Consider the following 12,697-nt stretch of genomic DNA (forward strand, 5'->3'; position numbering starts at 1 on the left):
ACTTTAAGATGTGTGGACTTCAACTCCCAGAATTCCCCTGCCAGCCTCGATGGGTTTCCAACGATCAGACAAAAGACGAAACACCCTAATGACAAGCAAATGTCGCAAAACCCAGCACAGATTTCACAACCAAAACAAAGTTTTCACTTTTTCGTAATAGTATGAGTCAAAGGTTAATTACAATGTGCTTCAACGTAGCTCTTCTGCAAACACTTTGCGTAACCCAGGGCCAATTTGTCAATCCATAAGGCTAAAATTACCCATCTGGGGGGGGGGGGGGGAGAAGGGAAGGAAGAGATAAATCAGACCAGCTTAATTGCTGAACTTGACAACTTATTATGGTTGGAGGCAACATAAATTATAATGGATGCTAATAACCAACTGGCCCTCAGACATTTGACACAGCACATAATTGAAAGACATGGTGTGTGCACTGCATCCAGAATAACCATCAGTGAAATGGCTTTGCATATTCTTTAATAAATGTACCCATGAGACAAAAAGCCAACGAACTGCCACAGAGAGGCAACATTATATTTATAAGGCAAGTTGAACTCACACACCTCAAAAATATTTCCTTGTGAAAACAATGATCTACAGCCGTGTTTCTCAACCTTGGCAACTTTCAGATGTGTGGACTTCAACTCCCAGAATACCCTAGCCAGCCTCTGGGAGAATTCTGGGAGTTGAAGTCCTCACATCTTAAAGTTGCCAAGTTTGAAGAACGCTGGTTTAGTCCGATTACAAAACTCAGGGAATTTAATTCTAATTACTAATTCAGGGAAAGAGACAAATCTGATTTTGACAACATGGCCCATATCAACCAGCAGAGGGAGTGAGGAATTCACTTTTTTTAGCAACTTTCTTTTCGCAGGCTGCACAACTGGGCTGTTCTTTGGATCCTCAAGTTCCATTCAGGAACAGTCCTATGTTCCTGAATATCGAGACCCCCACAATGCTTCAGATCACATCAAAACTCTTTGCAAAGGCCAGTCTAAAAAGCACAAATTCTTCTGGGCAAGAGAAAAAGACAGCCAGTCTCATCTTAGCAGGCTTCCTCAGAACCTTGCCAAGATGCTGGAGAGAAACTTAAGCATCAGCCTGGAATTTTGTGCCTTTCAAAACAGGCTCCCTAGGCAAATCAGTTAGCCACCGTCAACCACAAATAAGCTAACATACAAGGCTAGCCAACCACGTTTTGCTGGGCATCTTGTGGAAACCCAGCCTAGGTTGAATCTGTGCTTCAGCAGCTGTATTCACATAACCTGCTTATCTCGATGATGCATTTCACTGGTTTTCTAGGTTCACCCAATAAGGATTGGGTAATTCACACTACAAATACGATTACCCCGTCTGTTATAAAAAACAAAAATGACCCTTTTTTTTTTAATCCCTTCAACCACATCCAATTCTCGGAGACTGCCCGGACAAGCCCCTGAAGTTTTCTTGGCAAGGTTTTTCAGAAGTGGTTTGCCATTGCCTCCTTCCCAGGGCTGGGAGAGAGTGATTGGCTCAGGGTCACCCAGCTGGCTTTGTGCCTAAGGTGGGACTAGAACTCACCCTCTCCTGGTTTCTAGCCTGGTGCTTTAACCACTACACCAAAATGACCACTAGAGGGCGGGAGAGAGCTTTCTGAAACTTTGCGGCCACCTAGTGGTCGTCCGTGTCTTTGCAGGCTTGTTTGTTCGTTTCTTTCAGTGTTTTTCAAACTGGGCAGCTTTCAGATGGGTGGACTTCAACTCCCAGAATTCCCCAGCCAGCATGGCTGGCTAGGGAATTCTGGGAGTTGAAGCCCATCCATCTGAAAGCTGCCCAGTTTGAAAAACAGTGGGTTATTTCATTTCTAAAGCCGCCCATCTCATCTACGCACACGGCATAGCCCTGTTGTGCCGATGCAGCTCCTAGGCAATTCACTGAGCGAAATGCGCAAGCTGATGCGGTACCACCGGGTGAATTAATTCGGAGAACCCCCGCCTTACAAAGGCTCTGAGTGGGGGAGAGCCCAGCACCCCGAATTCACTTCGTGGTAAAGGAAAACTCTTTACCTCGGTTCTCCCCGCGGAGAAAGCTCACAGCACTCCTTTCGGGGCGGGTGGAGCTTATCACGGCGCAGGGAGTCGCAACAGCCTTACCGCTCCCCTTCAGGGGCCCGGGCAGCGCCCCCCCGACCGACCGCCCCTCCTATGCGAAGGAGAGCGCCGCCCGGTCCAATAAAACCCGGCGCGGGGCCCGGGGCGGCCAGCAGCCATGCAGAGCGCCGCTCCCGGCGGCGCCCCCGCCCTGCACCTGCTCACCTCCTATTTCATCGACAGCCTCCTTGGCGGCGGCGGCCACGGTAAGGGGCAGGCGGGGGGGCGCGCGGAGCCCCCGACTTTCCAGCCGGACATGCGGGGCGGGGACGTCCGCTGGAGTCTCACCCCGGACGGGCGGGAGGGGTCCCCGAGCGCGGGGCGCGCCCGGCTCCGGTTGAACGGCGCTGGGACGGCTGGCTGGCCGGCCGGGCGGCTGGCGGCTGCTGTTTTCGCGCGCGCGGGCGAGTCCCGAAGGCTGCCTCGGCCGCGCCGTCGGCGGGGGTGGGGGGTCCCGGGGCGGCAGCCGCGGGCGCCCGGCTGCAGAAGGGGAACCCGCTTCGCTTCCTCTCCCCAGCCGGCGGGGACGCCGCAGAGGCGCGCCAGCCGCCCGGGGCCCCGCAGGTAGCGCGGGGGGAAGAGGAGGAAGAGGAGCCACTGCGGGAGAAGACGGGCAGCCGCGCGGAGGAAGCGAACGAGGGCGAGCGGGAGGTGCCCCCCGGGCCGGGCGCCCCATCCGGCGCCCCGGAGGCGCCCGAGCCGCTGAAGCGCAAGCAGCGCCGCTACCGCACCACCTTCAGCAACGCCCAGCTGCAGGGCCTGGAGCGCGCCTTCCGCAAGTCCCACTACCCCGACGTCTTCACCAGGTGACAGGCGACCCCCTCTTTAGGCTGGGAGGGGGGAGGCGGCGGCGGCTGTGCTTCCCCAACATGCTAAACCGTGGTTTGTTTAACTCTGGACTATTGAAGGAGCCCTGATGCCTTCGCCGGCCCGAAGCAAAGGTTCGCCCGCCGGGGACAATTCTGGGTGGAAAGCAAGTTCTTCAAACTTTTTCCTGCCTTTTGGTTAGGAATTGAGAAGTTTTAATCTCAGATGTAGGGCGATAGATTTGTTGCACCTCTTTTTTAAAGGGGTGTTTCCAGCCTTTTCTTGAAAAGCGCCAGGGGAAACGTCAAGTTGTCTAAGGAATCCAGCTTGGTCATTGATCTAATGCAGTGTTTCTCAACCTTGGTGGCTTGGAGATGTGTGGACTTCAACTCCCAGAATTCCCCAGCTAGCCATGCTGGCTGAGGAATTCTGGGAGCTGAAGTCCACACATCTTCAAGTTGCCGAGGCTGAGAAACACAGACCTAATGGCATTCCCAGTTTACCTCCACCTCCTTAGCCTGCTTTGGTGGTTTCACCTGTTGAACTTTGCACTGTAGCCAGAGGTATCAATGGGTGGTTAATGGTGACTAATAAATTGTCTCAATTTTTAAGATGTGTTTGGCTTTCTGTTGCAGAGAGGAACTTGCGATACAGTTAGACCTCACAGAAGCCCGAGTCCAAGTAAGTGATGATTTCTGCTTATGCCCTTTCTTTGGCATCCGAGGTGAACCAAGGCAATTATACTTACGCAGGGATCAGACACCAAAACGTCCTGCTGCAATCCAAGGAGAATTATTTATTAAACACATTGCTATCCTGCCACAATTTTTAAAAAAGGCTCTTGATAGAATAAATAATACAGTTAAAACATCCATGGTACGGTCTTAAAAACCTGACAGTCATAAATAGGAAAAATAACAATAAGCCACATTGTGCAAAACCCACAGTAATAAGATGAAGGATCTTAGATAGCATCTAGGCTGGCTTTTGCTCTGACGCTGCAAAGGGGCTTCCCTGGGAGGCTTAGAGCTGGCCCTTTCTGAGTCCATGATCTTCTGAAAGTATAAAAACTCACAACTGGGTGGGGTGGGAAAGCTTTGGGTTAGGGTTCATCCATGGGCATAGAGTTGGGGGACAGAAACAAATTGATTTTTCCTCCTTTTCTAGCTGTGCTTAGCTTGGCTGAAAATCAGAAGGGAAAGGAAATATGACCTGATTAATTCTCTCTTCTGGGTTTGGAAGAAGTAAGATATCCAGGGTAAAAGAATTCCAGCTTTGAATGATATGCTGGGTCTTTAAACGTCCTGGTCTAGTTTGTTACCCAAACATGCCCATCATTTCCAAATTGTAGTGGCATCAAGCCAACCCCATGATGGTTTAATGCATGCATGCAACATGTGAAACCCACCAGTGGGGTAGGAAAGCTTTCAAAATAGGAGACAGCAATGGAAATGACAGGTGATGGATTTAATATTGGATTCTCCATTGGGTCAATTCAGAGTGGCACATCTTTCACCCTCTCTTTTTCTGAAGGTCTGGTTCCAAAACCGAAGGGCAAAGTGGAGGAAACGGGAAAAAACAGAGATTCCAGGAAACAGGTCTGGCATCTCCTGGACACCACCTCTGGGTTTGTACTTGGACATCCCACTGAACCAGACCCCCCTCTTGGACCCCACGTGGAGATCGCTGCCCGTTTCTGCAATGGCGGTGCCTCCTATGGCCCCAGCGTTCAGCCCAGCAACTTTGACACCATTCAGCATCGGTAGCTTTGCCTGGACTTCCCTTTTCCGAAGTTCAATATTAAGCCCTCAACTTGGAAGGTAATGGTTCCAGAAATGCACAGATGTCATAACAAGGTTGTTAGGTGCAACTTGATTTTGTGCTGAGTTGGCGATCCTATTGATTTCAGTGGGCTTTGGTGTGCTTTCTTCAGGTGTCAATAATAGTGGTGAGACATAACCAAACCATCTGGTGACTGGATAGAAAGAGGAACATTACTGAAATGAGTTAGCAGTAGCTTCCCTTGTTCGGATAAATTTATATTTTTTTCTTAAGCCAGTAGGATTTCTCCATGGCGTCCATTAAACAATATTGGATGTTTGGGCTTTGTATGTTCGTTATGATTTGGAATCTATTTTCTGTGGCTTAGCATATGGTGGGAACTCAGTTGTGACTTACTTAATAGACCGGTTAATGCAACATGTGAACTTGTAAGCAGACCATCGTCACACAAGTGAGATGGGCAGCTCTATCAATTGAATGAAATAAATAAAATAAACTTGGTCTATATGCTGAATTGCAATTCACAAATCTCTAGAGTTAGATACAGGTAGTCCTCATTTAGCAACTGCCTTGGACAGCGACCATTTGCAGTTATCATGGCGATGAAAAAGTAACTTTGCAACCAATCTTTACATTTACGACCTTTGCAGGTCTGTAAAGCAAAGGAAAGCTGAAGTAAGATCATGAGCACAGTTGTGGTTTCACTTAGTGACTGCTTTGCTTAATGACTGAATTGCCAGTCCTGATTGTGGTCGCTAAACGAGGACTACCTCTTTGTACGCTCTGTACAAAGAGCTAAAAATCTACATAAACCCATAAATGTCACTTGCATTAGCCAACAAGAATGTGATTCCATCACTTTCCTTGAATATGGGGCTGCCTTTGGGACATGTGAAAGAATTGGTTGCACATTTCCATGAATTGTGACCCTCATCTGTTAGTAAAACTGTTCACCGTGACCCATCCTATTGATTTCTACAGAAAAATTAAGTTTATACTTAATGTCTCCTGGAGTTTGAAGGGTAATGAACTGTAGCATTTTTAAAATTTTCCTTGTCGTATTTACCGTGCATCAGCCATGTGGAACTTTCAAATCACCAAAATATCTTGGAGCGAAAGCAAAGAAAGAAGGGAGGAACAAACTGTATTAATCCCCCCACCCTTTCCCAGACATTATTCTGTAACAGTGGGAGGAAAAATGTTCAGTAAAATATAATTCACGTCAAGAATATGGGAGCAAAGCCATTTCAATTAAGTGAAGTATTTACCGTGATGGCCAGATCTTTTATGCAAAATAGACATCAAAAGGAATGGTTCATCCAGTCACAAGCTGCTCCTTTACCAGCTGACTAGGTTTGATATTAGCCTGGCTTCTAAGTTATTTGTGATTTTAAAGATGTTCTTTTCAGCAGCTTTCCATTTCAGCAGCTTTCTAACGGTATGTATTTATTGGCAAACTGCTTTTAATCGTTCCCTGCTTTGGGATTTGTTTAATGCTGAAAAGTTGGGCACAACTGTTATAAAGAAGTCACCACACCTCCCAACATCAAGCCAAATTAACGAGCTAATTTGGAGCTAGCCAGTCCCTGTGCTTACGGTGCCCCTTGGGTGCTGAGGCAGCTTTGGAGACATATATCATCCACATTAAAATCTAGGAAAGGCCGAGTAGCAGCTTTCAGAACAATGCTGGACTGAAGATGATGGGAGAAGGTTGGAGAAGTGGACTTGAAACTGTTCTTGTGTTTCTGTTGCTTCTGTGTCTCCAAGAACTAAATCTTTCCAAGGTCACAGCTACTGACCTTTCTCTTCTGCCCCCTCCCCATGAATACAGGTTTCTTAGTGCGCTAAATCCTTTGATGACCACCACCTCGGTTCTAATGAAAACTCCTGGAGGACCGGCCAATGCTGTTGTCACCACCTTCGCCAATCCTATCCTGGCTGAGAGGAAAAACTCGAGCAGTGCAGACCTGAGACTGAAAGGCAAAGAACGATCTGCACAGATTCCTCCCTTGAACCTTTCGCCAAATCTCAGGAGTACCGAGAAAGATCTTTACTAACCATCTTTGACCGGGGATTGTCTTTTGGCCAAAGTGCATCAGTGTCTCCCCAGAAACAGAGACACCCACTTGGGAAAAGTCAGTGTGGCTCTTCCCTTGGTCTAAGCTGTTGCCCTCTGCAGTTCCTCTCTTTTCATGCCTGGATGGTTTTTAAGAAAGACTGCTTTTTTACTTAAAAAGGGGAAGGCTGGCAGGGGGATGTTGATTAAGAATTAACACTCCCAAGGAAAGTGGGTGCTAAAAAAATCTTGCAAACAGGAGGGATCTAGTTTGTACGATTTTTTTAAAGTGGAGCTTTGTTTCTTTTTGGAAACCAGTGGCACAACGCTGAAACCATCCTGAGTTGTCCATATGCTCCAACAGATACCTATTGTGTAAGTGAGGAACCTCTGCCAATGTTACTGTACCAGGGAGTGTGGCTGAAGTTGAGGAATCCTGTGCGTTATCACTCACCTTTGAAAAGGTGAGGGGCTAAGCAGTACTAGAAGTGGAGCTGCAAAACCATTTTATCAGCTCCCTTCTATACAAAGCAAAGAGGAGGCAGCTCAGCGTACTTGGTTGTTAAGATTGGACATAGAGGAAGGAATATTTTCTAATTTGCCTGCCTCCCTGTAAATTCATCACTTAAGGCAGTAATACCACTGGGGTGGAGTGGTTAAGAGATTAGACCAGTGTTTCTCGACCTTGACAACTTTAAGATGTGTGGACTTCAACTCCCAGAATTCCTCAGCCAGCATGGCTGGCTGGGGAATTCTGGGTGTTGAAGCCCACACATCTTAAAGTTGCCAAGGTTGAGAAATACTGTGTTGGACTAATCCTGGGGTAAGCCAGGAGCAAAGCCTGCTTCAGCCATGACATCTCAGTGGGGAATTTGGACCAGTTGCTATGATTCAGCCTCACCTACCTTCTTCCACCATCTTGTTGGGGAGGGGAACTAAAAGGGTGCTCAGGGTGTTCTCCCTAAGGATGTGCAAAACTCACAGATCCAGGTGAGTACTAGTGTTCACATTTGGGGGCAGTTGAAGAGAGACCAGCCATGTGAGATTTCATGTCATACTAAGCCACAATGCAAGTCCCCCCTTTTGGGAGAGAGATGGGCGGTAATAGAAATTTGAAAAATAAATAAATAAATAAATTCATCTGGGTTAGCGTGTTACGTAACACCGTGAATGGAATCCACCATTGCAGTTTGTAAGCTGTGGTTACAAAATGTGTGAATCTAGCACCACTGTATTTCTGGACAGATTTACTATGTGAATAAAACAAGAAATAAAACCATGTCTGCTGTTTTCAAAGAAAGGGATAGAAACTCAACAAAACATTTTGTCCTAGCTGTATTTATTTGAAGAGTTAGTTCAAATGAGCTCAAGGTAACTTATTGCCTAACCCATTTGCTACATGTCTTTATTTGTTTAGTGTCAAACTCCTAAATTCTTTCTGTGTCAAACTCCTCAAATAATTTAGCGTTTGACTTGAAAGAGACATTCTGTTCTTCAGAATAGCTATGACATGTCATCAAGTTAGCAGAAAAATTGGATATGATAAATGTGTGTGCAGCCTTTGGTGCAAGTTGCGTGTAAATATATTGCATTTCAGAGCAGCAATAAAAAAAAATTGCTTATACTTCATGATTGGTTTGAAGAGTTGCTACTCTGGCTGCAATGCTTGGCAATAGTATTTCATAAACAACTGTATGAGTAGCAGGCTGAATTCAAAACAGGTCAGATTAAACAGGTCAGAATAAGAGTATTTTACAATACTACAGTATATGCATTGGACAAACCAATTTATCCGTAATCCAGACCTGTACATTTCTCTTTGGATAACCTACACAGGAGAGTGATCCTTAAACCAAGAAAAGATTTTGCAGTATTAAGAGTTCTGTGTGCCCTTGTTCTTTAAAGCTATATATAGCCAACTGTAATAGGAAGAACTAGCTCAGAAAAATTAGGTTGGTCCCTAACTTAGCAAGGAGCATCGCAAGAGGGTAAGAACTGCCATTCAAAACAGGAGCAGAATTGACTTGCTTATCCTTCGCAAGAGGAAACAGGAACTCTGAGTAATGATCTGGCACCACAAATAGGAGCTTCTGAGTACTGGCTGACACCGTACATTAAACCATAATTGTTTTGGCTTACCGTACGTTGTATCTACCTAACCACTGTGATCTGTAAACTGGATTATGACTTAATTTACTGTGTGAACCAGGCTGATAGGTTCTTCAATAAACCATGATAAAAACAAACCTTGGCTTAGTGTGATACATGGGCCTGTTGGTGCAGGCAACTTGCCTGCAGATAATTTCCTCTGGGAAGAGTCCTACCTCTCCCAATGGCAGCTATTTTGTGATGACCCACAGCCCACTCTCAAACCTCCTGGGTATGTCCACCAGCTTAAAAAAGGTGGTCCAGATCTGCTTTTTGAAAGCCAGATTAGTGTAGCAGTTACGGATGAGTTCTTGTCCTGCCTAGGGATGAAGCTAGTTGGGTGACCTTGGGCCAGTCACTCCCTCTCAGCCCTAGAAAGGAAGCAATGGCAAGCTTCTTCTGAAACCACTGCCAATAAAATGCAGGGACGTGTCCACATAACTATCAGGAGTCAAGACCAACTTGAAGGCACGCACAAAAACCCCTCTGCTTTAGCCAGGTAACGTCTATCTTACTGTAGCTTTCCCAGCTTAGCTGTTTCCTAGTACACAGCAAATGCCAAGGACTGAAAATGTACTTTTCTGTTAAGCTTCTTAAGAAGTACCAAAAGCTGCTTTGAAGAGTTTATGCAAGCATGTTAACTTCGATGGTTTTATGTTATCGCCCAACCCACAAAACTTTTTAAGATGGATGAAAAATGATCCAGGGAGATGTTCAGTGGTGTGGGATAACAGCATCGTATCTTTACAAGGCCTTGCTTTAACACGAAATCTCTCGCTAATGGGTTGGGTTTCTTTTCTAAATGATACAGTTCTTGTACGTAATAGAGTTAATAAAATGCATTTCTAAATAATGTAGTTTATATATAATATCACAAACAGGCTATGTTTAAAGAAGTGTAATGTCTTTAAAATTTAATAAAATAATTACACAAATACTAAAAACCCACACACTTCCTATAAAAAGACAGCTTGGGAGAGCTAATCCCTTTGTAAAATCAACGGTTAACTGGAAATGTGCACTGATCTTGAACAACTATAATTTCATTAAAGGATGAGGTAACCAACAGCATCCCATTCTGCCAGCACCTTACAGCACTTTAGTTGCATCTTTTTATGACTGTTATTTTTTAAAAGTCAAAATTAGTCAAAATTAAAGATGCTCTCTGGAGCATCCCACCAAGGCAATTTAGATGGTGCAGACTCCATGCAAACAAAGCAGGTCACTGCAGTTGTTGAAAGAGGACAGGTGAAATTCCTTCTTGAAAACTCCAGCACCTTAGATTGAGTTAGGAACACCATCATCACAGTAATAATGTATTACAATTCCTCTCACTCCCCACCATTTTCTTTTCCATCCATAGTTTTCAGATCTGTTGAGACAAGATGATGCTTTGTTGCAATTATTAGGGCACCAAATGGTGAACGGGTTGATCCTACAGCCTGCCCAGCTCTTCTGTTCTGAAACAAATAAATAAGAAATTCCATACCAACTGCCTCTCAATCTTCAGCGTTTTCCCCCACAATAGGCATGTTCTGAGAACAATTCATGGAAGAACTGTGTGGCGAGAAGGGAGGGGTGGAAGAGAGAGAGAAATGAGCAAATAGCAAGCCAGGTGTTTGGAGAAAAGACAAAAGTCGCCCCCAGTAGGGTGTGCTGACTCACAAATCTGCATTCAGAAAGAAGTATTCATGAAGAAAATTAATTTAAGAAGTATGTCGCCCGGATTCTTTTTTTAAGTCCTTTAAAAAAAAACAGATTAGCGACTTCAGCTTCTTTTTTTATTCTCGCAATCTCTTAAACAATTAACACAGTAATTGGAAAAGGGGCTCTAAGCTTTAGATACAGATGGAGATAAAAGATTTTTCCGCAAGAGTTTTCTCCCAAGTCTTGTGAACCGCAAAGGCACACCTGCCTTTACCGTCTATGGAGTAAAGCAACCAAGGACAGGGAAAACGATAAGGGGAGGGGAAGGGGGGGCGTTAAGCATCCCCCGCTACCATCCTCCACAAAGCTCCAGAACTGAGTGCTTAGCTAATGCAGCATGGTCAAAACACAGCAAAAGGCTAGTTAACCACACAAATACTGTGTTTAGAACAATTTAGAACAGAGCACTTCTAAGGAAGTAATGGTGCTTCAGAACTCCGAACCACTTTTGCTAGTAAGATTAATCAGCCATTGATCCAATACAAAAAAATGTGGTGTATTTCCCTTAGTATGAAACTCCGTACAAGGAAAGTGAGCTCCAAAACGAATTGTCTATGTACACCAGTGTTTCTCAACCATCCATCCATCCATCTACACCAGTGTTTCTCAACCTTGGAGGCTTGAAGATGTGTGGACTTCAATTTCCAGAATTCCCCAGCCAGCATAAAGAATTCTGGGAGTTGAAGTCCACACATCTTCAAGTTGCCAAGGTTGAGGAACACTGACCTTCTCTCTCTCTCTCTTTCTCTTTCTCTCTTTCTCTCTCTTAATTCACACAGTGGCAACATTCGCGCTTCTACATAGCCCTTTAGGGCCAGTACACATAATTACAGAATAAGTGCCACCGCTTTTCTTGCTGCACTTTAGACTGTAAGAGGGGGGAATATTGCATCTGAATATTCCTTCTCCAAAGAGAATTCTTTGATAGAGGGCATGTAGACCCTAAGCAGCCTAAAGCCTCCAACAAATAGTTGCGTGGGAAAGAAAGACAACAAGGATAATGTTGGCTAAGATCATTTGTTAGACCCAGAATTGTGGGAGTTCGGAGGGATTCCATCCTCTGCAAAAGGTTCAGCACAGAAGAAAAAGTAGTATTTGGTTATCTTCAGAACCCCTTGGAATTTAGCAATTGTTGCTTTGGTTCACGCAGGGCCAAAACACAAAAGATTTCCATTGCTCTTTAAAAGTCAAAACATTTTGTTTTTAATTAAGGCATAAACTAGGTTAGGCATCCTAATACCTTCCAGTTATTTTGGACTACAGTTCCCACAGTTCTTTGCCACTGTGCATTCTGGTCAAGGCTAATGGGTGTCCAGATGGTGGCTGCAAAGGCATGATTGAAGCCCCGCCATTAATGTGTGACACACATAAAAAGAGCTGAAACTTCAGTCATGGGACTGTGACCGCCATCTTGACTTTCTAACTCCCCACCTGCAAATTTCCCTGCAGGAGTCCAACCTATTTTGCATGTGCTACATGAATTCCTGTCCACAACAGCTTTTGCCATCCTTCCCCAATAAAAAAAGGATCAGGTTCATATGTTGTCTTGAACTGTGTTAAACTATGCTTTATTGAATAAAGCATTTGGTGATGTTTGGGCCCCACACTAAACAGAACTCATGGTTTACAAGCCAGAATGACGATCTTCACACAACGCAACACCCCAAACCAAACAAATTATGTAAAAACAAGTTGCATTAACCAGGCTGTGGGGCCCATTTTTGACCAGAGCTGACCTCCCCTTTCCAATCTGCCCCTGTTTCTAGTCAAAGTCTGTTTGTAATCCAGTTCACAAAACATTTGAAGGGGGAGGGAGAAATAGTTTGATCTGGTCCTTACTCTCATGCTAAGATATGACCAAGAAATCAGTATAAAAGAAGGGAATAAAGCCAGGGGAGAGTGAAATTACAAGGTTATATAGCAGTGGATTAAACACTAAATTTGTAGTGGTGGAAAAACATACAGAATGCCAGAAGAAGACCCCTTAAATAAATAAAAAAAAAAGAAACTGCCTTAAGCAAAGTACTGGGGCAAGACTACTTGATGGACTGATACAGATGGAGAAAGG

The 12,697-nt window shown here is 44.9% G+C and overlaps 1 protein-coding gene across 1 annotated transcript; it reads left to right on the forward strand.

The window, feature by feature from the left end:
- The first annotated feature begins 2,230 nt into the window (after window positions 1-2,230).
- On the forward strand, window positions 2,231-9,020 carry LOC134504335 (aristaless-related homeobox protein-like). The gene is made up of 5 exons (XM_063313495.1): window positions 2,231-2,335; window positions 2,647-2,935; window positions 3,572-3,617; window positions 4,470-4,756; window positions 6,550-9,020. Exons 1-5 carry the CDS (start codon window positions 2,248-2,250, stop codon window positions 6,773-6,775), a joined length of 936 nt encoding a protein of 311 aa, XP_063169565.1. The 5' UTR covers window positions 2,231-2,247; the 3' UTR covers window positions 6,776-9,020.
- Window positions 9,021-12,697: the final 3,677 nt, after the last annotated feature.

The sequence above is a fragment of the Candoia aspera genome, chromosome 12 (genome assembly GCF_035149785.1).
Source record: "Candoia aspera isolate rCanAsp1 chromosome 12, rCanAsp1.hap2, whole genome shotgun sequence".
In the NCBI taxonomy this organism is placed as follows: domain Eukaryota; kingdom Metazoa; phylum Chordata; class Lepidosauria; order Squamata; family Boidae; genus Candoia; species Candoia aspera.

Bases quoted from the DNA above. Each gene is read 5' to 3' on its own strand.
- LOC134504335 (XM_063313495.1), top strand. From the start codon at position 2,248: ATGCAGAGCGCCGCTCCCGGCGGCGCCCCCGCCCTGCACCTGCTCACC. The intron at 2,936-3,571 runs GTGACAGGCGAC...TTTCTGTTGCAG, and splicing joins TACCCCGACGTCTTCACCAG to AGAGGAACTTGCGATACAGT. The intron at 4,757-6,549 runs GTAATGGTTCCA...CCATGAATACAG, and splicing joins TTAAGCCCTCAACTTGGAAG to GTTTCTTAGTGCGCTAAATC.